Raw genomic sequence first — 24,304 nt, forward strand, 5'->3', positions numbered from 1 at the left:
CTCTGCCTACTTGTAATCTCTCTCTGTCAAATAAATAAATAAAATCTAAAATGAACAAGAAAAACTTTTAAAAATGATTTAAGTGGGGTGCCTGGGTGGCTCAGTGGGTTAAAGCCTCTGCCTTCAGCTCAGGTCATGATCTCAGGGTCCTGGGATCGAGTCCTGCATCGGGCTCTCTGCTCAGCGGGGAGCCTGCTTCCTCCTCTCTCTCTCTGCCTACTTGTAATCTCTCTCTGTCAAATAAATAAATAAAATCTAAAATGAACAAGAAAAACTTTTAAAAATGATTTAAGTGGGGTGCCTGGGTGGCTCAGTGGGTTAAAGCCTCTGCCTTCAGCTCAGGTCATGATCTCAGGGTCCTGGGATCGAGTCCTGCATCGGGCTCTCTGCTCAGCGGGGAGCCTGCTTCCTCCTCTCTCTCTGCCTGCCTCTCTGCCTGCCTGTGATCTCTCTCTTTCAAATAAATAAAATCTTAAAAAAAAAAAAGATTTTATTTATTTATTTGACAGACAGAAATCACAAGTAGGCAGAAAGGCAGGCAGACAGACAGGAGGAAGCAGGCTCCCCGCTGAGCAGAGAGCCCCATGCGGGGCTCGATCCCAGGACCCTGGGATCATGACCTGAGCCAAAGGCAGAGGCTTTAACCCACTGAACCACCCAGGTGCCCCAAATAAATAAATTCTTAAAAAAAAAAAAAAAAAAAAAGATGACTGCTTGTGAAGTTCCATATTTCTTTATTTTTTATTTGTAAATTTTTATTATTATTATTTTTGTGTGTGTGAGTAAAACAATAGAAGTTTATTAAGTGAAGATACAGATGAAGCTCTCAAAGGTGAGAGGGGTCCCAACAGGGTTGCCAGTGAGGGCCTTTAGGGTTGGTCTTTTATAGAAAGCTAACCAGGGAATTTAAATACTGACCACTAGAGACTGGAAGGGCCCTACTCCAGGCAAAGTCCCTGAGGTGGGAGCAAGCCATTGAAGAAAAGCCAATGCACAGAAAACAGAACTGGGTAGGGTTAGGCCAACATTCCCTTCTTTTGAGGAAGGGGGATTAACCAAACTTTGGCCAGAAGCCTGTCACCTGAGACTTAAGCCTGGTGGCCACACTATTCACCTTTAATTGGCCAGCAGGTGCCCAGTTTTGCTGTTTCGGAGAAAAGGTCATCTAAGGGAGAGATGTCTCCCAGGAAAGAAAAGAGCCCACTTTTACTTACCCTTCGCTGGAAGTGATCCCAGGTTTCTGCACCGAGATGAAGCGGGACACCTAGGTTCTTGTCTCATGGAGTCGAAGAATGAATCTCTCAGACAACACAGAGTGAGTAAATCAACAGAAGTTTATTAAGTGAAGATACAGAAAAGGCTGTCAAGAGTGAAAAGGGTCCCAACAGGTTGCCCTATTTTTAATTTTTTTTTTTTAAGTTTTATTTTTACTTATTTGAGAGAGCCAAGAGAGAGCCCACATAGCAGCAGAGGGAGAGGGAGAAGCAGGCTTCCTGCCCAGCCGGGAGCCCGATGTGGGGCTCGATCCCAGGACCCTGGGATCATGACCTGAGCCGAAGGCAGACACTTAACCAAGCATCCCAGTACTACGTTAACTTTTCATTCAGCCTTTCCTGAGGAATCTGAGGAAAACATATTCTGCAATTTTTACCACTCTCCTGTTGACGAACAGTTGGGTTGTTTCCCATTTTTTTGAGACTGCATATAATGCAGCGCGGGCTGACATCCTCGCTCATGCCTCCCGGGGCCCTTGTGGCTGTTTTTCTAGAATGTTCCTAGAACTGGAACTGTTGGATCCTAGGTTGCACACTTTTTCTGCTTTACCATATACGTGGCCCACTTAATTTCCAAAGTGCTGACTTACTTTCCCAGTTGATTTCTCCCCGGGGCCCCTGTCCTCAGCTCACTGTACTGGGGTCACTAGGCCTTCTTTCAGTTCCTTTAGCTCATATGCTCCCCCATCACGAGACCTTCGCATCTGCTATTTTTTCTGCTGAGAACACTTCCCCTACCCTCAGCTTAGCTAAGACCTCTTCTTTCCGCAGTGCTCAGCTCTTCCCTCCTCAAGCCCAGCCCAGGTCAACCCCATCTTCTCCAGGCCCACATTATATACCCGAGAGCCCTGTGCCCCTCTCTGTTGTGATACACTTCTCAGTTGCAATGTTCCATCTGTCTGTGCAACGATTGACACAAAGTCAGTCAACTCTGCTAAGTTTCACCAGCCTGAAAGGAGTAGCCGCCATGTTTGTTTTAAGCTTGTTGCCATATCTCCAGCATCCAACACCGTGCCTGGCGCCTAGTAGGCCACGGACATTATGATTCTAGTAGCTGTTCTAGGTTTTTACTCATATTTAAGTCCAGAATGTGATTTTTTGAGCATGTCTCAGTCTAACTACTGAAGGCCAAAATCAGGACAATGTAAGCACAATCTCTTTCCTTGAGGAGCTCACGGAGGGAGGTCAATAAACATTTATTGAGCCTGCTGGACCCAGACATATGTGAGTGCTTAGCAATGGTTTAATTGACTTGGATGTCACCTCTAGTGTGAGGAGTACTACTATAATGAGGAATGCTGATCATTGTTTATTGAGCATTCATTATGTGGCAGGAACTCTACTAAATGCTTTACTGTTACCATCTTATCCTACCTTTGCATTCTACCTGGGAGGTACTGTGATTATCTCCATTTTACAGGTGAGGAAACAGCCTTAGAAAAGTGAAGTCACTTCTTCCAGATCACACAACTAGTAAATGGAGTCGACAGGATTTCCCAGCCAGAATGCCAGCATTCCACATGATGCTAAATTTCTCCCTCCCTAAGTATACTGCTTTCAGTTGGATTCCCAAGACAGAGTTTTTAATCACAATAATAAATTAGCAATAGCTACCCCATGATGGGGTACTTACTGAGCGCCAGTCACTTTATATCATCCATTCATTTATTCAACAAATATTTTATTGAGACTCTCGAGGGCCAAGCTCTAATAGACATGTGTGGGGTTACAGAGGTGGACAAAAGAGATTAAAATTGCTGCTTTGTGGCGTTGTCATCCTAGTGGGAGGAGAAAACAACAAATAAAATCTGTGATTGAGGGGCGCCTGGGTGGCTCAGTGGGTTAAAGCCTCTGCCTTCGGCTCAGGTCATGATCCCAGGGTCCTGGGATCGATCCCCAGATCGGGCTCTCTGCTCGGCAGGTAGCCTCCTTCCTCCTGTCTGTCTGCCTGCCTCTCTCCCTACTTGTGATCTCTGTCTGTCAAATAAATAAATAAAATCTTAAAAAAAAATCTGTGATAGATGGTGACCAGTGGTACAGAGAAAACGAAAGCAGAAAAGGGAACTAGGGCGCGTAATGACTGGGGTTTCTGTGGTCTCATTTCATTCTCCCAAACATCTATTATTTTCCCACCGTAGAAATGATAATGAGATTCACTTGGTGAAGTCACTTACCCACAGCACACAGCTCCCAGGCTGAGAAGTCGGGACTCTGGTAGGAACATCCAACTTTCCAACCCTGTAGGAGCATCCAGCTGTCCGCGCAGGCAGGTAAGTTGACCCAGGCGAGTGAGGACTTGCGAAGTTATGCTGACGGGTCCTTGCCATGCCCAGGGCAGACATTAAGCACGATTCGCGGTGGGAGACACGGATGCAGAGGTTGATGTCAAGGCGCAGGCTGACGAATGGATTCCCGAGTTCGGGAGCAGAAGTCAAAGGCACGGGAGGTCATTCTGGGGGTGCCTGCCAGCCCCTGCCCCGCCCCACAGCACGCTCTGTGCCCCGCCCCCTTCCACTCGGGGTGTCTGGACTCCAGGCCCTTAAGCTGGGATAGCAAGTGGCAAGTGACCATGATATATCGCCTCGCCCTGGGGAAGCCCTGCTCACGTGCAGATAGCGGTCTCCCAGACCCTGCGGCGAGCACGCAGGGTGCGCGTTCTCAGGCCTCAGCTGCGGGCGATGACAGCTGACTCTCTCGGTTTCTGCCCAGCAGATCACGTGGACCCGGGATGCAGTCTGGAAAAGAGTAAGGGAGAACCTGGGCTTTGGAGCTAGAAAGGTGTCAATTACCACCTCCCCGAGGAACCTCACATTGTTGCACTTTAAGAGGGCCTCTTAGAGTCTTTGCAACTTCTTCAAAGAGGTACACTTTAAGATTTAATCAAGCTGAAAATACACTTATTTGGGAGTTTGAGGAATTCATTCCTTCGACAAATTCATTCACTCATTCGAGAGATTGAGTATTTTATGAGCCAGGCCCTAGGGGCTGAGCATAAGCAGTAAATAAGACCAAGGTCAGTCACCTCAAGGACTTTTCCTTTTTTTTTCTTAAAAATTAAAAATTTAAAAAAAAAAAATCTCTAGGGGCGCCTGGGTGGCTCAGTGGGTTAAAGCCTCCGTGTTCCGCTCGGGTCTTGAGTGATCCCGGGGTCCTGAGATTGAGCCCAGCATTGGGCTCTCTGCTCAGCAGGGAGCCTGCTTCCCTTCCTCTCTCTCAGCCTACCTGTGATCTGTCTGTCAAATAAAATCTTGAGGAAAAAAAAGTCTCTAAACCCAAAGTGGGGCTTGAACTCATGACCCTGAGATTAAGAGTCCAGTGCTCTGTGCTCTACCGACTGAGCTAACCAGGTGCCCCAGGGACTTTTTTTTTTTTTTTTAAAGAGAGACCCTGACAATGGGCTGCTAACACTTTCGTATTTTATTAAGTATTCTGAATGAGAGTTTTGCGTTAGGGTAAACTGGGCAAACTCACCTGCTCTCAGTTTGCAAGGGGTGGTCTCAGATTTCTCTCCTTGGGCTGGGGTTAAGAGCCAACTGTCCATCCTAGCCTCACCAGGGAGAAAGGCCTGCTCTCTGCCTTGAAAAGATGCTATCGGGTGAAGAGGAGACTTTCCTACAAAGGCAGTGAGTGCTCTGTGTGTATCTGAGCGCTACTCAGTAAGCAATTGGTCAATTAATGAAGGTCATTTCAAGGAGGGCAAAAGCGACCGATTCCATCTGCAAAGGATGTTATAATGGCTAGCTAGGAAAAAAGAAAGATCGCAGTAAGGTTACTCCTAGATCTCTGGAAGAGTGAGTAATTTGGGGACTAAGTGGGGCATAGTAGGGATGCAGGACTTTCATTAGAAAGGCACTTTTTTTTTTCTTTAAGATTTTATGTATTTGGGGTGCGCCTGGGTGGCTCAGTGGGTTAAGCCACTGCCTTTGGCTCAGGTCATGATCTCAGAGTCCTGAGATCAAGTCCCACATCGGGCTCCCTGCTCAGTGGGGAGCCTGCTTCCCTCTCTCTCTCTCTGCCTGCCTCTCCATCTACTTGTGATTTCTCTCTGTCAAATAAATAAAATCTTTTAAAAAAAAAGATTTTATGTATTTGACACACAGATCACAAGTAGGCAGAGAGGCAGGCAGAGAGAGAGAGAGAGAGGAGGAAGTAGGCTCCCTGCAGAGGAGGGAATCATGGAATCATGACCTGAGCTAAAGGCAGAGGCTTTAACCCACTGAGCCACCCAGGTGCCCCTCTTTTATTTATTTATTTATTTTAAGTAGGCTCCACACCCATTGTAGGGCTTGAACTTACCACCCGGAGATCAAGAGTCACAGGCTCTACTGACTGAGCCAACCAGGTATCCTTAGACATGTACTTTTAAACGGGGTGCAAAAAACCCCACAAAAACAAAAACAAAAAAACAAACAAAAAACTGAGTGCTGGCATCGTGCTAGGTAGGAGATACATCCACGAGGCAGACAGGGTCCCTATACTCCCAGGACTCCCAGTCAGCCTAGAGCACAGGCAGCAATAAGATAATATGATCAGCGTTATGAGCAGGGCGGGGGGGGGGGGGGGGAGACATCAAAGCCTATTCCAAGAGGGTGAGAACTCTGGAGAGGAGGGTAGGCAGGATTGACTGCTCCCAGTGGAAGGATCACCATATGCAAAGGTCTGGGGGAGAGAAAGCAGGTTTATTCCAAGAGCTCAAAAGAGTTGAGTCAGACTTTGAAGGCTTGTTGGGGAGAGAACCGATGTTGGAGAGAAAAGCAGGGATATTCCATAGTTAGGAAGCCTTCCCCTTGGAGGAAAACATTCCCCCACCATCCAGATCCAGAGCTAGGTAGGGATATGAAGTCCAGAAGGTCAACTTCATTTTAACAAAGAGACAGCACTTACCAGCCGCCCAGTTGTAGAACAGTGGTTCATTGAATCCTCATAGAACTCTTAGACGGTAGACATGACCCCCATTTTATAGATGGGATAACGGAGGCTCGGTTTGGGCACCTTGTCCAAGGTCCTCTAGCTCACCAGATCTGGAAATTTAGAATGTCTTTTTATGGAGATGCTTTTGTTCCAGCAGTTCCTTTTTACCCGAGGTAATGCAATGTGAAAGCTTCTTTGTAATCGAGCCATGGCCGCAGGAGGCATTCTTGTTTAACTCAGGTAGACCCAGTGCCTCCATCCCGTTCAACCCGCAGCGGAGCCCAGGAAGGGGCAGTAAAGAAAGCCCAAAGGCCCAATGGCCTCTCTTAAAATTTCCTCCTGTCTATTTTGATTTCCCCTCTGGGAGTACTTCCAGATACTATCTTCTGCTAAATAGAGAGTTTCTCCGAAGTTGCAAGACGTGGGAGGTTTAAAAAAAAAAAAAAATCGGCAGCATCTAAGACAAAAAGGCCGACACAGAGTTTGAATTTTGAACAAAGGGCAGGGTGAGACCCGAAAGTAAATGCTGACACATCCTCTCTCCAGCTGTGAACTGGGGGTCTGAGGGCTGCTGCAAAGGTCATCAGTCTCTACATCTTTGGGGCAGGAAATGCAATTCAATCCTCTCAGTGACTGATCGCTCTGCAAGATTAATGGAATCGTCTCCAACACTGGTCTCTGTTCTGACAGGACAAAAAGTGAATCAAACTTCTCCCCTCCCCTCTCTTCTCGTTAAGCAAGGTCAGCTGATTCCCCATTTTAAAAGTTCAAAACTTTCTCTCCAGGAAATTTGTCCCCGGGGTGTTCTTTTGGGGGTGGGAAACTCTACCTGCTGGGGTGAGGGCCAAAGGCGACGACGCTTGAAGGTCTGAGGAGCTTTCTGGGCTTTTCATCTGTTCCTACTTCATCTTTCAAAATAAAATTAATCTCGAGGGCAAAAATCGTCCCTGAAAGGGTTAACCGCCAGCCCTGCGGTCCGGCCCTCGGGGACTGACAGCCAATGATAATTTAGCATGATGAAGTAATGCCTGGGTTTTGATTTCCATTGGTTAACACATTTGTCCATCAATCGAAAGATGCAAGTTTTCGGAGTATCTTTGAACTTTTATGACTCGCCTCCTGGAGTTAACCCCTTAATTAACTCACCTGTTATTTTCAAGTTTCCTTAGGGTTTTAGCACGGGAAGATGCAGAACTTTACACCAGAAGTCTTCCCCAAATGCCCAAAGCCAGACACTCAGGCTATATGTAAGCTGCTCTGACTCTGGTAATTCCATCTACACAGCCCTGGTGAAAAAATTAAAACATTAAAAAAAAAAAAAAGTCTTTGGGAACCCCAATCACTCTCTTTCTCAAATAAATAAAATCTAAAAAAATAATAAAATAAAATAAATCTAAAAAATAAATAAAATCTAAAAGTAAATAATAAATAAATAAAATTATGGTCTGTGGGTTCCCAAAATGTTTTTTAAAATTGCAAACATAATACAAAATATGGCAAAAATCTAGGATTTGGCAAAGCTAGCAGGTGAATACACAAGTCCTTGGTATATTTAATTTTGGTGCCTTTCTTTATGCTTGAAATACCTGATAAATTTAAAAGGGCAAGTAATGCATGAGATGGTCTGTGTATAACCCCCTTAAAATTTTCTCTCTCCTCAGAAGTGATCAAACGTAATGGTTTGCTGGTCCACTGAAGTTCTTCTCCCTTCTTTTTCTTCTTCTTCTCCCCCCCCCCTTTTTTTTTGGACTTAAATGGGATCACAACATATACATTATTCTGACTTTTTTCTTAGCCAATCTTGAACTTTTTCTGAATCATGACATTCAGATTTACTTCATTTTTACCTAATATTTTAGAATGATTCAGTTCTACAGATAGTACATGGGAAAATCTCCAGGATCGTACTAAGTGATGAAGGAAAGGACAGTGGGTATATTTGTGTGACATCGTCATAATAGAAAATATATAGATGTGTGTAAATGCATAAACTATTTCTGATAGGATACCCAAGGCACATTGTTAACAAGTTTTCCAGGGGGGTGGGCCCGTGAAGGAGAGAAACTGGGTGGTTGGGCAGAGATACAGGAGAAAGACATAAAGCAATTTTTTTTTTAAAGATTTTATTTTTAAGTCATCTCTACACCGAAAGTGAGGCTCGAACTAATAACCAGGAGATAAGAGTCACATGCTCTACTGACAGAGCCAGCCGGGAGCCCCAAGACTGGAAGAAAATTTAAAACAATTTTTAAGTCATGGAATATTTCAGAAGTACAACAGAATTTGTAAAATTCTAAAGTTCATTTTGAAGAATTACACTCAGGTGCCCACCATCTAGATTAGGAGACAGAAAATCACCTGCCCCTTCTCTGTTCACATTCTCTGTTCTAGAATGGAGGAGTCTCTTCTGCACTTTGTGTTAATCATTCTTTTGCTTTTATTTACGTCTTACTCTTATGTATATATAGCCACACAATATTTAGTGGTTTAGATTTACTTGATTTTGAGACTTATAGTCTTAAAAAGAATGAATAAAAATTAAATTCCTGTTTGAGTAGGATAATACAGGTACATAGTATAAAATTCAAAAGGTACTACACCTTAGAAAATGAAATTAAGTCTATAAGATCCCAAGCCAGGCAACTCTAATGCATGCGTGTGTTAAAAATGTCACATTGTACCAAAGAATACGTGTTCGCTTCTCTTTTCCCAGTCTCTCCCCCCTCCCCCATTTTTTGGTTCTATTTCTTTCCAAAGAAAAGCCTGTACATCCAAAAGAATAAAAGTAGACATAAATTTGTCCCCTTTGGTTGATGTAAGTGGTAAGCACAATTCACTGTAAGTATTCCACACCTTGTTCTGTTTTGTGTTAATTTTTTTTTTTTTTAAGATTTTATTTATTTGGGAAAGAGAGAGAGAGAGCAAGCATGAGCAGGGGGAGGCGCAGAGGGAGAAGTCAACTCCCTGCTTTTTTTAAGATTTTATTTATTTGGGAAAGAGAGAGAGAGAGCAAGCATGAGCAGGGGGAGGCGCAGAGGGAGAAGTCAACTCCCTGCTGGACAGGCAGCCTGATGCAGGCTGGATCCCAGGACCTTGAGATTGTGACTGGAAAGGAAGGTAGATGCTTAACCGACTGAGCCACCCAGGTACCCCTGTTCTGTGTTAATGTAAGGATATCACGAAGTCATCCTCATCAGTATATACAGAACTACCTTATTCTTCTTGATGATTTGATAATATTTGAATGGATAAATGGTCCAAGAATTATTTAATCAGTTCCCCAACTTTGGGATCCTTTTCAGTCTCTTTCTGTTGCAAACAGGGCTACAATGGATCGCATCTTTGTTTTTGTGTCTATCAGCAGGATATATATCAGGAAGTGGTTACCCATTTCTAAGGCTTCCTGCCTCAACACCACTTATCTGTCCTTGAAAAGTCTATTTGTCAGATCCGGGCAGGTGGGACAATCTTGAATCTAACCAGTATCCCCAGGTGCCCACCGTGCTAAGCTCTTGGCAGACCCTCAGAGTGAGTGGTTTAAGGAACAGCACTTCGAACATTCACACGGTCCCTTCGAGGAAACCTTTGCAGGCATCCCTGTCCCTCTCATCATTCCAATACTTCATTTTCTCAGGGTCCCTTCGTTCATTCCACAAATATTTCCAGAAGGTTGATTATAGAGACACAGAGCCAAATCAGACTCTGAGATGTATCTAGTCCTGTAGGTAAAAGTTAAGACAAATTCTGGGAAACACTGTAAGGTTGCACTGTCCAATAACAGACACCAGCTATGCACAACTATTTATTTATTTATTTATATTAAAAAGATATTTATTTATTTGACAGACAGAGAGATCACAAGTAGGCAGAGAGGCAGGCAGAGAGAGAGGAGGAAGCAGGCTCCCCACTGAGCAGAGAGCCGGAGAGTGGCTGGATCTCAGGACCCTGGGATCATGACCTGAGCTGAAGGCAGAGGCTTTAACCCACTGAGCCACCCAGGTGCCCCTATGTACAACTATTTAAATTTTAATTAAAATTAAACTTAACATTCATTTCCTTAATCTCACTACCCACATTTCAATAGCACATGCGGCTAGAGGCTCCTGCATTGGACAGCACAGACATAGAATGTTTCCATGACCATGTCCTAAGGGACAGCCCCGAACGGGAGCATAGTGAGTGGTAAAGCCTGTGAGCTCTGTATTCCTGCAAACCCTGGGTACAGATCCTGTCTCTTATTTTACGGCTGTAAAATTTAGGCAAGTACCTTGACCTCTCTTCGAGCCTCAGCCATAGCGGTGGGGAATTATAGACCCTCCCTCATTAGGGCTTTGGGAAAGATTCAAGACAGTAACAAACGTGAGTGACTTTGCTTAAAGACATGGTAGGCACTCAGAAATCCAGAGCTCTTATAATTATGTATGAGGGTGAGAACGGCTTCAGTTTCTAAGAGTTTTTAAAATCTTGGGGATTCCTAACTCCCCTGGGAGCCGTCTGTCCAGTCCCTGTCCAGGCTGGAGTATGTCTACAATCAAAGCTGGTTCTTCCATATCCCCTGTGTGTTAAAGCACAGAGCTGCTCAATCAACCTTTGATGAATGAAGAAATGAATGAATGGAGCCAACACAGCCAGGGTTTGACTGGGTCTTTTGTAAGAATGAGAAGGAGGATCCGGGAAGTCATTATTACTAAGTTTCAAATACAACTGGCCTGGTCTCCCCCCCCCCCCCCAAGAAATAATACCTCTCTTGGAGAAGCACCTTCATCTCCCCTCCCCTTTCTCACCTACTGCCCACCCCTCTGGGACAATTAGCCAGCACTAGGAGCTCAAGGGTCTTGGCCCATCCCCCTTTGGCCCAAAATAACCTCCTCCCCCACTTGGAGCAAATGCCTGGAATTCTTTCAACAGGAGGACAAAGCCTTTCATCTGCCAATTACTGATAAAGGGAAAATGCAAATATCGCTGGGGAAGGTGATCCATCACGAGCCCAACATTTACTGAGTGACCACTTAGGACCAGGAGGTAGGGTAGGCATTCTGGGGGAGTCCGAGGGAACAAACACCCCAGTTGGCCCATTCTTCTCTCTGGTCTGTAGTTTCCTCAGGGTTTGTAAAGAGAAGGGATTCAATTAGGTGACTACTCAAACCCTTTCCACGCTGACAGGCCAGGAACTCCCCATTGGGGTGATATATGGACTTAACTTTTGGCACTGAGGTGCTTGCCATCGGATTTTTTCCTGACACCAGCGTTTGGGGACACCCGCATGGGGAGAGAAGTGTCTCTGGGAGTAAAGGAGAATTGGGATCAAGCATTCTATTTTGGTTTTGCCTTATGGCACTTAACTTCCTTTTCCTGACCCGCCAGCTGCAGAGGCCCTCCCTTGAACATGTTCATTTCATTATGTGGGAACAAGGAAGGTGGTCAGTATCCATAAAGGCTGTGATGAAAGTAACTACACTTACAAGCTTGTGGCCTTGAACGGCTTTGCCTTTCTGAGACTCAGTTTCCTCATTTGTAACATGAATCCTCTAACAAGACTCTTATTCTTCAAGGGGTCTTCTGTGAGAGAAACTAGTGAGATGGGCCCTGATTCTTGACAGAGGCTGAGGGCAAAACCTCCTCATTCCCACTAAGCTGAAATAAGTTTTGGTATTTGCCAGGACTGGGATTAAAACAAACTTAAAAAAAAAGCAAAAAAAAAAAAACAAAAAAAAGTTTTTAGGGGTGGGTGGAAAAAGAATATAGAAAGACGGGACAGGAAACTTAAAGGTGTGTTAGGGGGAAGCTGTCTTTTAAGGTGACCAATACAGAGCTGATGGTTCACATCCGATCTCTGATGGGAAGCCACTTCCTCTCCACACATCTGAATGGTGTGTCCACTAGGGAGGATATTGGCTTGGGCAGAGGAACCACCGCGACCGATCGTGTCTCTGAGCCTCAGTTTCTCTATCTGAAAATGACTATCCTAGAGGCTTAATGGCAGAAATAAAAATATGTTAAGTTTTTTTTTTGCCAAGACTGCTATGAGCATCTATGTTCTTTTAATGGAGCTGTGCCCTGTCCTCATCTCCTCCTGATCCTTACCCCAAAGAGCAGGCCTAGTTGGATTTGGAGGAATGTTTAGGGCCAGCTTTTCTCATAGTCAGAGCTGACCTGACTGTTGTTCATAATGGAATTAATTACAGGACAGCTGCTTTTAGGGTTCCACTTTTGGGGGTGGTCGCGGCCATCCAGGTATACTGAGGGAAAGCAAGAGAGAACCAGTCCCTCTGCTAAGAATTCCTAAGAACTCATCAAGGGGCACCCAAAGGTCCCCGCGCCCCACCCCAGAGCGTCTTGCTCCTTTCCACCGACTTTTCTCCTATAAACGGCCAAAAAGGGCTTACCCTTCGCCTGCTTGCCAACTGCGTTAGGAGGCGCCAGATCGGATTCTCTCGGTGTTTCACTCTTGAGCATCATCTATTTCCTTCTCTTGGCGAGCGCAGGGACCTTTAAAAACTGTCCAACTTCTGTTCCAGGGCTCGTCGCCTAGTGAAGGACTCCACAGACGCCGGCAGGATGAATGAATGAAAGGCAACGTCTTCCGGTCAGCTCGGCTCGGAAAAGGCTCTGGTCTGGATGTATTTCCTGTACCTGCGTTTGTGTGGGTCCATTATCTTTGAGTCCGGGAGTTTAAAAGTTATGCAGTCCGTACAGGTATGGAGCTGCGCTAAATTCTTCCTGAGCCCCCAGATGCCTCCTCCATATGGCAGGTCTTCATATGGGGGTCTGGAGAGGATCGCTCCCTGCCCCCCCGCACCCAAAAACAAGACATGCAGCAGAAAAAAAAAATTACATATACAAAGCGCTTTGAATTTGGGTCGGCCACGTAGGTAAAGGGGTGGGGTGGATGAAGGAAGAGGAAGAGGGGTGGCCCGTGGGGACCGTGGGCAATGGGGGCAGGGATGAAGGTGGGGGGTCGTTTTTGGGGGGTGCCAGCCCTCGGGGGCTTTCTAGCCAGCAAGCTCGGCTTGCATTTCCGCGCCTCCCGCTGAGGCCAGCCGTGCAAATCTGCACCTCCTTCCCCACCCCCTCCCTCCTTCCCTCCCTCCCTGCCCCGCCATCTCCGGGATGCGCCCGCCGCCTGCAACTCAGCCCTCCAAAAGTCAGCTCTGCACACAACTCCCGGGCGGCGGCGGCGCCTGCGTGCAAGGCGCACTCGTGACCCAACAACAAAACAGCGATGCCAGGGCGCTAACGGCGCCCGGTGCCTCCCGGGCGCCCTCCCCGCCCCACACCTCCTCCGGCAGCCGCCCCCGCCCCCCCTATGCCGGGCCGAGTGCCCCCTCCACTAGCCCGGCCGCGGGCTCAGAGCGCGATCGGCAACAATGTTTACGTTCCGGGGATTATGACGTCGACGCCTCCCCCCCCACAACTGCTGAAAATGGTTTCCTAGGACTTTGCAAACGGATCTGCTTAAGTGTTGGTGCAAAACTTTGTAGATCTCGGCTGTGGCTTGCTTTATTTATTTATTTTTTGGTTTGTTTTCTTTGGTCTTCCCTCCTTTCCCCCTCCGCCAAAATGCAGGGGGCAGGAGTGTTGACAATTAATTGGTGAACTCTCCTAAAAAAATGGAGGCAGAGAAAGACTCTGGAAGAAGATTGGTGTGTAGCTTTTTTTTTTTTTTTTCCAAATCTGTATCTGGTAATGATAGATCTATTTTTTTTTTTTTTTTTTGGTTGTTGTTTCTTGCTGCCTTTTCTTTCCTTTTCTGTATTTTGCAAGAGGACCGGAAAAAATATAATAAATTGCATGCAAAAGGAAGCAAGCAGCTTACTCCTCCAGTCCCTTGTGAGGCTCAGAGTCTCAGACACTTGAGTGGGGAGGTGGTAGCGGGGAAAGGCGTGGAGAGAGGCTGAGCGGGCTCGGGGTTCGCCCGGAATCTGGGGGGCTGCAGGGCCCGGCGCTGGGCGGTTGAGGGAGGAGGCAGGGGATGCGGGGAGTGGTGGGGGAGTCTCCTTAGGAAGTGAGTGTGCGCGCGCGCTTGTGGGGAGATGAGGCAGCTGCTGGTGCGTTTTGGGGTCTCCGATGGGAGCTTTGTGGCGGGCCGTCTGCCTCTCCCCCTCCCAAGCCCCGACCTCCCCCTCCACCTCTTCTTCTAGCACTGGCGGGCGGTCGGCGGGGGCGGCTGGGGTCTCAGCCCTTCCATTTCAGCTTTCCAGCTTCCCGAGTAGCTCGGGGGCGGCTCCAGTCTTAGAAATGCCGCCGGCCCCCGGTTCCGGCTTCCCGGCTCTGCCGCGGCGGCCGCCGGGGCTACTGTTAGCGCCGAGCAGGGCGCTGCGGCGGCTCCTCCCGGGGCCTACAAATGCCCCGCCAGCCCGTGAGCGGAGCCCCTTTCGCGGGTTACATAACCAGGCTCCCGGCCGAGTGGGCAAAACTCAACACCTATCGGGGGTGGGGGGGGGCAGGGAGAGCCCCCCAGATGTCCTTTCCACGGCCTCCAAAGATGCAGGAGGGGAGTGTCCTGCGTAGGACACGGCCGGACCCCGGGGTGCGGGCCCCTCTCGTTATCCTGATTCTCAGCATCTTTGGCATTTGCGCAAAGTTGCTCGGGTCGCAGTGGTGGGGTGCGGGGGGCGCGCAACTCCTGCACCTGCTTGAGCTGGGCCTAGGGTAAGAGGCGACCCCCAGTTCCCCCAATAATGCCTCGGGCTCTCTGGTTTGGGTCCCCGCAGCGTCCGATTGACCGCCAGAGATACGACGAGAACGAGGACTTGTCGGACGTGGAGGAGATCGTCAGCGTCCGCGGCTTCAGCCTGGAGGAGAAGCTGCGCAGTCAGCTGTACCAGGGAGACTTCGTGCACGCCATGGAGGGCAAAGGTGAGGCGCCCCCTCCTCGGGCCGCCCTCCGCGCCGCGGGCCGAGCGCACGTGGGGAGGGAGCTGCCGGTGGCTGGGTTCGTATTTCGCGCCCGCGTCCCCCATTCCAGGGGATCCGGTGACGAAACGAGGCCGAGCACTGGGGGGGTGGGGTGGGGTGGCGAAGGAGGAGGCAGGCGGGAACGGGGGCCGGGCGTGGGCCTAGACCCGGCCGGCGCCCACAGTCGGCCGCAGGGTGGGCAGAGCCAGGGGACCAGCGGTCCGAGGGACCTGGGGACTGACGGGTGGACGGAGGGAGGGCGGGTGCGCCGCATTCTACCCCTCCCGGAGCCAGCCCGGCTCCTTGTGCTGGATGAGGTGCGGCTGCCTGACTGGGAGAGGGGCTCAGGTGCCCCTGGGGCTTTGGGATGAGGACCCCCCTAGGCCTGAAGCCTCCCGAACCCTGTCCCATCTCAGGCCCTGCCAGTTAGGACCTGGTGCTGGGGATGCTGGGGTCCCTGAATGATGCCTCCTCAGCCCCTGGGGTCTGCGGAACCCTGTAACCTTCTGGTCTCTGCCAGATTTGAGCAGGGGCTGGATGAGTTTGAGAGCTCTTGGCCGGTGCCCCCACTTATGCCTGAGGCCTCTGACCCTCCAGCCTTGACAGTTTGAAGTAGGGACTGGGGATAAGTAGAGTTTTACTCCCTTAGGCTTGTGGCTGAGATCCCTGACCCCTGTGGTTTGAAGTGAAAATGGGGGTACCCCTCTGGGGAACAAAGTCTCTTTTCAGCCTGAGACCTTGAGAGCACTGTCCCTTATAGGCCCTACCAGTTTAGAGAAGTTGGGGGAAACCTCTGTGGTCTGGGGGACCCATCCCAGCCTGAGACCTTCAGGACCTGAGTTTCTCCCTGACCCTAGTATTAGGAAGGTGTCTGGTGCTGTCCTGCCAATGTTGGGGTGATGCTCTGGCTTGGGTCTGAGGCCTCCAGAGGCCCCATGTGACCTGTGGTTCTGCCTGTGGGGTTGGGGTTTTGGAGATGCCCCTGCCTACCTAGGTATTTCCCTGGGCTCTCTGGGGTTTCTAAGTTGCTTTTTGTTTTTTTTTTTTTTCCTCCTCTTAGATATTCAGGTTTCCTTTATAATACACCGTTTTCATTTCATTGACTCCCCTAACTCCCTCAGTTGACAACAGGGACAGTGCTTTCCCCTCCAGGTTCTGGTTGAGTGCCTGGAGCTGAAGGTTAGCCCCCAGAAGAGACAGTCCTCCTGGCTTTGCATTTTTGAAGTTTCTCTTTTGTGCCCACTGCTTCCTGGGGTGCAGTGCTTCAGGGGTAGGGGGGTAGTCGTTGGGGGAGGGAGCAAGACATTTCTTCCAGCCCGCCAGGTCCGAAGAGCGTTGCACCTTGACAGCAGAGGGTGGTGGTGGGGGTGCTAGTCTCAACTGCATTTAAATTTCCTTAGCGCAAATGGGATTTTAATTCCTTTGGTTTCCTTCCCATTTTACTGAGTTTGGTGGATCCTATGAGAAAACAACATGCAAACTCTTCCTAGTCATTGGTGAGGAATTCTCAGCCCAAGATCAGAGTGTTTTCTCAAGCTCATTTGAGGAAGTTGAAGCTGAGGAGAGTGGGGGTGGGGGGCGGGCTTTGGGTATGGGTGTGGGTGCGTGGGGGGTGGCTTCCAGCTAGGGAGAGCCTTTAAATCTTCTGTCCAGGCTCTTTTCAAAGGAGAGGGCCCTAGCGATTTGGTAGTTAATTCAGATCTGGCCCCAAAACTTGGAGGGAGGAGCTAGGAACAGAAGGAGCCCTTAGCCGCGATTCAAAATAGAAGCTTCTTAAACTTCTCTGCCTTTAAATCCTTAGGAATCCCCATTCACTGTGAGCCCCTGGGGATCTGAGCTGCTAAGGTCAGGGCTTTCCCCAGCGTTGGTTTTGTTCTCTTCCTCTGCTCTGAGTAGAGTCTCCTTGGCCTCCTCCCCCACCGAGCTGCCCTGCCCTGATGAACCGTTTCCCCGGGGCAGGGGCTCCCGTGGCCTGTGGTCTCTCCTGTCTCTCCTCTGACCTGCCAGGGAGGGCTTGTGTCCGTGGGGATTGCTTTGGGTCACCTGAGGATCTGGGGATGTGATGGTTTATCAGCCTCCCTCCATTCCATATTTTGGGGTAAGGTTGGGTCAGATCCCCTGGTTTTGGAACTCGAGGAACATCGAAACGAAGGCCTCCTCCGCTCTTCGGGGCTTTCGATAAGGGCTTTGGGGGTCTATGCTAGACAAGCCCCAGACGGGGAGCACTACCTTGTGAATTGGCTTTGGGCCTCACTGTGTCCCCTTCACCCTGTCTTCACCTGGGGGGAGCGTCCGGGTCTGTTCCCCGGTGGAGACAAGGATGGCAGTAGCTGGAGCAGAATTACACTATTAAGACAACAAAGCTGTGCCCAGTTCTCTAGTTATTTTGGCACCAAATACACAGTTTCCAGGGAAACCAGCTTCCCCCCCCCTCCCCTTCACTATGCAGGATATTACAATAAGATCTTCCCCGATGCTCAGCTACAATGAGAACCCTCTTCCCAGCCCCCTCTCTGGGGCTTCAGATCCTCCCAGGTGGCATTCTTGGATTTTGCACTGCCTTTACTTTCTGAGCTCAGCTTGGGGTGCATTCTCTCTGTCCGTCTTTCTCAGCGATGGCTGGGGCCTTTTCTGTGTGGGGCCCTTTCGTGAGTCTCCCTCCCCAGCCTCCCTGGCCTTGGGCTGTTCATTGACAAGTTCTGACCCGTGGGGCATGCGGGGAATGACTGAGTAGGCAGAGGAGCTGATAGTTGGCAAGGGCTAGGCCTGCTCCGTTTCCTTGTCATTGGACGGGGATCGCTTGCCCTAGCGAGGGAGCCTGGTAGAACCGTATAACCCATGTTCTTCCCTCCGACCGATCGTTCATGGCTCATCTGCTCCTTCCTGACTTAACCAAGCTGTTTTCATTCCAATATCCAAACAGATTTCAACTATGAATACGTGCAGAGAGAAGCTCTCAGGGTTCCCCTGATATTTCGAGAAAAGGATGGACTGGGGATTAAGTAAGTTGGCGAAACAAATTGTGTCTTCCCATGTCTCTCTCCCTGGTAGATTTTGTTCTCCCCACCTTGCATGATCACAGAGAAGGATCTTTCTTTATTGTATGGGGAGTGTATCTCTTTGTTCCAGGCCTGACCAAGGGGAAAAGCTCTCCAACGATGGGTCTTTTTCAGAGAATTTGGGCAGAGAGGACAGAGGGTACTTAAACGGTGCTGACTTTTTCCCCCTGACCCGCCCCAGTTACATGCAGTGGGTTCCTAAGGAGAATTGTGTCCCCCTCCCAAGTTAGGAAACTGAGGCAGGGCCTGAGCTGTGAAGGGATTGGCCAGTCACTAAGCCCAGAGGCAGGACCCCTAAAAACATATTTTTCTACTCAAGACTCCCACGGTGTGGGAGATTGGTTCTTTTCTGTAGAGGGCCTGTTCTAGGATGCTAGGCTCCAAGTCTCCTGTTTCTCTGCCTGCCCCAGCACCTGCCTCCCCCACTGTGTCTTGTTTGGTTTACATTCTCTTAGAGATCTGTCAGAGCTCCAGGTGGGGTGGGGGAGAGATCCGGGAGGGAGGCTGGAAGAACAGGTTTCCGCCCCTTGGGCAGGGGTGGAGAGGAGCGGGCTGGGATCATCCAGCCTCTCCTGCCAGGCTTGCTCAAGAGTCTCGTTCCTCGGGTAGAAATCAAGCCTTTGACATCACTGTTAATTAATAGTGAAGGTCATCACCGTCCTTCTAGCCAGTGTTACCAGATCCTTGGAAATGGAATGATGTGTGTCTTTTTTTTTTTTTTTTTTTTCCCTTTGAGCTTAAAGGGATCTCTGCAGCCCTCCATACAATTCCTTTTATGGCGAGTGTTTGCTAGAAGAAGAGACACAGAGCTGCCCACCCTAAAAGAATGCAGGTGTTTGAATGCCCAGCTCTGGGACTTACCCTTGACACCACAGTTCAGTCTTCCCCTGAAGAGTGGGGTGGACGGTGGTGTCACATCTTTTCTGCAGCAGTGTTAAGTTCATATCGGGGAGAGTGAGGGGGTTGGCTTGCCTACCGGGATGAGGAAAAGGCTCAGGGGTTGGAGAGTGACCCTCCCTTGGGACATTGACTAGTCTATCACTCTCCCTCTGGATGTTGTCATTTTGGGTTCCCAAACTGAGAGCAAGGAAGAGCGAAAACCCTCTTGGAAAATGGCCTTCCCCGGCCCCCAGAGTTGGGTCGAACTCTTTTGTCTCTGGCCTCTCAGCAAACGCCTGTACTCCTCTTTTTCCAGGATGCCTGACCCCGATTTCACAGTCCGAGATGTCAAACTCCTAGTGGGTAAGTCGCTTGCTGTGTGAGCAGCTCAGAGCTGCCCAAAGTAGGGAGGACAAGGGGCAGGAGGTCTCTACCACCCGCCTGTTTAGATTTTTAACTGCCCCTGAAAAGAAAGTTCCCCGTGGGAAGAGGCAGGAGCAGGTGCGAGCTGCAACCGTCTCGTTCTGGAGAACAGGTCAGATTGCACAGTCGTGAGAAACCGTATGGAAGGGTGTTTGCCAGTGCGCGGTTTTATGAGGCCAGTTTGGACCCTCGCCTCCATCAGCAACACAATCTTAGATCTCTCCTTTGCGTTTGTTTGTGGGTTGCTGGGTAAACACTGGGTGCTTGGTGACCCCTGAAAGACTTTCAGACTTCCAGGGGCGGGATCATTTTTCCTGCTTCCTTGGGGTTCTAGACAAGTCTAGGGTGGGGTTTGCCACTCTAACCGGAAAATGCTCGTTAACTCCCTGAGCACCTGCAGAGTGTGGCTGATCCCTTAGGGGTCCGGACACCTGACCAGGTAGCAGGTGGCGTTTCAGGTGTTACGGAAGTCCTTGGATAAACCCATTCTTCCCGGAGGTGTTTCTCAATTAGCTCCTTCATGGCAGGCACGTTCAGAGCTGTGGGCGTGACAGACCAGATCCCTCTCCTCCTGCTTGGAGTGACAAGGCAACAGAGATGTAAACAGTTTTTTTTAAAAAGTCTGTATCTTTTTGGAAGGTCATTAGGCCTGTGAAGAGATAAAGCAGGATATCAGGATGGAGCTGTTGATGGGATATTGATGGGAGCTGTATTTATTTTATTTTTAAATTTTTATTTATTTGTGTTTTTAGAGAGAGCGTGAGCGCACGTGTGCTCCTGTGGCTGGGGGAGGGGCAGAAGGAGAGGGAGAGAGAGAGAGAGAGAATCTCAAGCAGACTCCATGCCCAGTGCAGAGCCCTGCTCAGGGCTCTGTCTCATTACCCTGAGGTCATGACCTGAGCCAAAATCAGGAGCCGATGCTTAATAGGATACCAGTTGAGGAACCCAGGACCCCCTGGGAGCTGTATTTCAAATGAGGTGGTCAGAGAGGACCGTGTGTGTGTGTGTGTGTGTGTGTGTGTGTGTGTTTACACATTTGGACAGAGACTTGACTGATGAGAAGCCAGCTGTGGGAAAGAACGTGCCAGATTGAGGGACAGGCCAGGGTGAAGGCCAGGAGGTAGGGGGAGAGTAGGAATAAGGGGGTGAATAGAAGGAGAGGGAGGAGGTCACAGGGCTGGGGCCATGTGGGGCCTTAGAGGCCCTGGCAGGGAATTTGGGGAGGATGCCTGGTGTGATGGCAAGCCAGTGGGGAGTTTTAAAGGAGGGAGCAGGGGTCACTAAGCTATCCGATCATTTTCTTTGGGAGAGGGTGAAAAAATTTTTTTTTAAATTGACATAAAATTCATACAGCAGGAAGCTCTGTCTTGAACCACTGTAGAGTGTGCAGCTCAGCGCCCTGAGTGCATGTACGGTGTCATGCGGCCGTCACCACGATGGGATTTCAGAACGTGCGTCACCTACACAGTCAACCCCCGACAACCAGGGGTATGCTTTTTGCCTCTGTGGGTTTGTCTATTCTGGACGTCTCGTGTAAGTGGAATCGCGCACCGTGTGGCTTTTGTGACTGGCCTCTTTCCCTCAGCCTCTTGGTTTTGAGGTTCATCTATGTGACAAGTGGGGCCCGGGCTTCGTTCTCTTTTATGAACGAACAAGATTCCACTGGACGTGTGTGTATCCACCCCGTTTTGATTATCCGTTCGCCAGGTGATGGGCGTTTTGGTTGTTTCCATCTCTTGTGTGATGGAATAAGGCTGCCGTGAGCACTTGCGTACGACTTTTTGTGTGGACATACGTTTTCCTTTCTCTTGGGTCCATACCTGGGTAAGTGGGTCATATGGTAACTATATTTAACCTGAGGAACTGCCAGACTTTTTCAAAGCAGCTGGCCATTTTGTATTCCCATTAGCAGTGTACGAGGGCTCCGATTTCTCCACATCCTCGCCAAAGCTCGTGATTGCCTGTCTTTTTGAGGATCCCCGTCCTCGTGGGGATGAAGTGGTGTGATACGATTCATAAGAGCCGACTCGGGTGGCCGTGTGGGTGAAGACCGCTGGCCGGCCAGGGCTTGTGTCAGATAATCCAGCTGGAGTAATTGACCCCAAGTACTCGGAAGGGAGGACCCATGGGCTAGAAGGAGATGCTGGTGATGGTGGGTGGTGGAATCTTAGGTAAAGCTGGATTCTAGAAAGCTGAAGGAGATGAACAGCAGAGCAGAAGGGGCAGACTTCCCAACACTGTGCAGAAGATGGAACGATGGACCCCCAAAGTTAAGTCTTGGCACCAACAACCCTTTTCAGTGCCTCAGCCCTACCCAGGGCGTTTGCGTCTGAGGCCTAGTTCTGCCGGCTGACCGATTTGGGGCAAGCCGTTTACTTCAAGCCTCAGTTTTCACATCTGCAAAATGGAGCTAGTAGCAGAATCTACCTCAAAAGAGGATGAGATTGAATGAAGGCTTCGCATTACATTGGCTGATGGGTACTTGGTGAATGGTCCCCGATGTTACTTGTTTATATGGCAAGATGCGGATCAGATGGAATTCCCTTGATGCGTAGGGATGAAAGCCAGATTCTCAAGTCAGGTTCAGGCAATATCAGAGTCTTCATCATGATGCTCTTGGCCCTTTTGAGGAACTTAAAAGCTCTGCGAAGTTTTACTATACTCTAGTCGTATGCTGGCTGCTGCTACTTTCTTTGTGCCTTTGTTCTGGTTGTTGGAGCAAGAGGACGCAATTAGATGGTCCACACATCCTTGCCAGTTCTCGAAAAGTCTGGGATGGCAAGGAAAAGGGGGTAGTGATACCTGCACCCTGTCTCGCTTGGCATTTCTGTGACGATGGAATGGATTAGTGGGTATTGAAGTGGTTTGGAAGGTGTACTGTGTTCCGACATCAGGAGGGGTGCACTTAGCATGGAGAGTTATTAAGCCCATTCTATTTAATTAATTAATTAATTAATTTTTAAAAAGATTATTTATTTATTTATTTGAGATAGAGAGAGAGAGAGCAAGCACGAGCAGGGAGAGGTGCAAAGGGAGACAGAGAAGAAGCAGACTCCCTGCTGCCCAATGTGGGGCTCGATCGACCCCAGGATCCTGGGATCGTGACCTGAGCTGAAGGCAGATGCTTCACTGACTGAGCCATCCAGGCCTCCCTACTATGCCCATTTTAGTCTCTGAGAGTGCAGTGAAAGGACACATACTTCGTAGTGACAATAAATGGCAGATGTAACTCAAGCTGGCTTAAGCAAAACAGAATTCACCGGCTTACATAATAAATGTAGGGTGTGACCTTCAGGAACCTCTTGATCTAGGTGTTCCAAGATCTCGAGAGGTTGACTCTCATTTTTCTGTTCTGCTTCCCTCTTTTGCTTCTACTTTCTGCTTCATTCTTGGGCTAGCTTCTCCCAAGCTTCTCTTAGCTTCTTTGGGCTGGCAAAGATGGGGAGCCAGCAGCTCTCCACTTCTTTCCTGCCGGCTCAGGGCCTCTCTCGCCACATCTACCAGTGATTCCATCAAGGGTCTCTAGATTGGCTCTGGCAGGTTTAGTACAACCCGGGTCTGCTGCAGCACAAGCAGGTGATCTGGGAGCGGGGAAGGGGTGGTGCTGCGGGGTTGCTAGATGGCATAAACGTGCCTCTTATGGAAATGGACCACATATGTGGTCGGCATATGATCTCAGCCTCTGTCTTCCAGGCCTCCCTCCCCAGGCCTCGAATCTTGGGAGGCAGCTATTCGAGAAGGGGCCAGCTATGGAGGCTGAGGCTCCAGATTCTCCTCTGATGCCCTAACATCAGGCTTTTTTGTATCAGCCCTATTTATATGCCTCCTGGGAATTCAGGCACCTGGTCTCCGTTCTTAGCTCCTCGCCTTTAAAAAAAAAAAAAAAAAAAAGAGGCACTTTCCATTTTTAGGACACTGTACACTTAAAATAAAAGCTTTTTATTGAAGTATAATTTACATATAGAAAAGTGCACATATGGTAATGATACAGCGCGATTAATTTTAACAAACTGAACATATTACAGTATCCGGCACCCCAGAATCTACCCGCATGTTCCCATGCCGTCTGTGCCCTCTGCTGTCACCCTGACTGCTACCAGCGTGGATGATTTTTGCCTTTTCCTGCGTTAAATGACAGCAGAATCCGGCAGGTGACCTCTTGTCCTTTCTGCTTCTTTTGCTCACCTTGGTGTTTACGAGTCTTCCAGATTATTGTGTGTAGTTGTAGATGGTTTATTTTCACTGCTGTGGTTTTCTGTTATGTGATTATTTCACAACGTGTTTATTCACTGCTATTAATGGGCTCACGGATAGCTGCCAGTTTTCTATGTCTCGTGCTGCTGTGAACACTCTAGAACGTGACTTTTGGGGAACACAGGGATGCATTTCTGTGGGGCATATGCCTGAGCGTGGAATTGCCTGGGTCACAGGGGAGCGCATATGTTCAGTCTTAGTGGACACCGTCAAGTCATTGCCCACAGGCGTGGGTCTGGTTCTGATTGAGCCACATTCTCTCCGAGAGTTGGTGTTTCCATCCTGTTCGTTTTAGTCCCATTGCTGTGTTGGTGTATCGCATGGTGGTTTTAGCTTGCCTTTCTTCCCGCATGAAATTGAGCTCCGTTCATATGTTTGCTTGCTAGTTGGATATACTCTTGTGAACTCTCTGATCGAGTCTTTTTTCCATTATTTTGTTGGGTTGTCTTCTGTTGAGTGTAAGATGAATTACTGGCTAGGGCCGCTGCAACAAAGTAGCACAGACTGGATGATTTAGACAGCAGAGGTTTATTTGCTCACAATTCTGGAGCTAGAAGTCCAAGATGGAGGTCTTGTAGGGTTGCTTTCTCCAAAGGCCTCTCTCCT

General features: G+C 48.9%; 1 protein-coding gene and 1 long non-coding RNA gene across 9 annotated transcripts in view; one reads left to right on the plus strand and one right to left on the minus strand.

Moving 5' to 3' along the window:
• Window positions 1-1,316: 1,316 nt before the first annotated feature.
• On the minus strand, window positions 1,317-12,705 carry LOC101686736. Of its 2 annotated transcripts, XR_006604797.1 has the most exons (6): window positions 12,572-12,705; window positions 7,332-7,471; window positions 6,159-6,295; window positions 3,881-4,009; window positions 3,449-3,671; window positions 1,317-3,052 (listed from the first exon to the last, which is right to left on the minus strand). It is a non-coding gene; the product is annotated as an uncharacterized LOC101686736 (long non-coding RNA). The 2 variants fall into 2 exon arrangements; XR_001179532.2 differs by lacking the exons at window positions 7,332-7,471; window positions 12,572-12,705 and adding an exon at window positions 7,015-7,283.
• Window positions 12,706-12,757: 52 nt separating this feature from the next.
• The window catches only part of KDM2B (lysine demethylase 2B), a 123,447-nt gene continuing 111,900 nt past the window's right edge, over window positions 12,758-24,304 (plus strand). For 2 of the 7 annotated variants that reach the window (XM_013056494.2, XM_013056495.2), the window contains exons 1-4: window positions 13,296-13,646; window positions 14,900-15,044; window positions 18,007-18,085; window positions 19,338-19,384. In XM_013056494.2, the coding sequence (XP_012911948.2) occupies window positions 13,296-13,646; window positions 14,900-15,044; window positions 18,007-18,085; window positions 19,338-19,384 (622 nt within the window). Of the gene's footprint in view, window positions 12,882-13,295; window positions 13,829-14,143; window positions 14,234-14,899; window positions 15,045-18,006; window positions 18,086-19,337; window positions 19,385-24,304 lie in introns of those variants that run through there. The other 5 variants (XM_013056496.2, XM_013056499.2, XM_013056500.2 and 2 more) reach the window with 5 other exon arrangements.

Source organism: Mustela putorius, unplaced genomic scaffold (assembly GCF_011764305.1).
Source record: "Mustela putorius furo isolate JIRA1106 unplaced genomic scaffold, ASM1176430v1.1 tig00537248_pilon_pilon_pilon, whole genome shotgun sequence".
Taxonomy (NCBI): domain Eukaryota; kingdom Metazoa; phylum Chordata; class Mammalia; order Carnivora; family Mustelidae; genus Mustela; species Mustela putorius.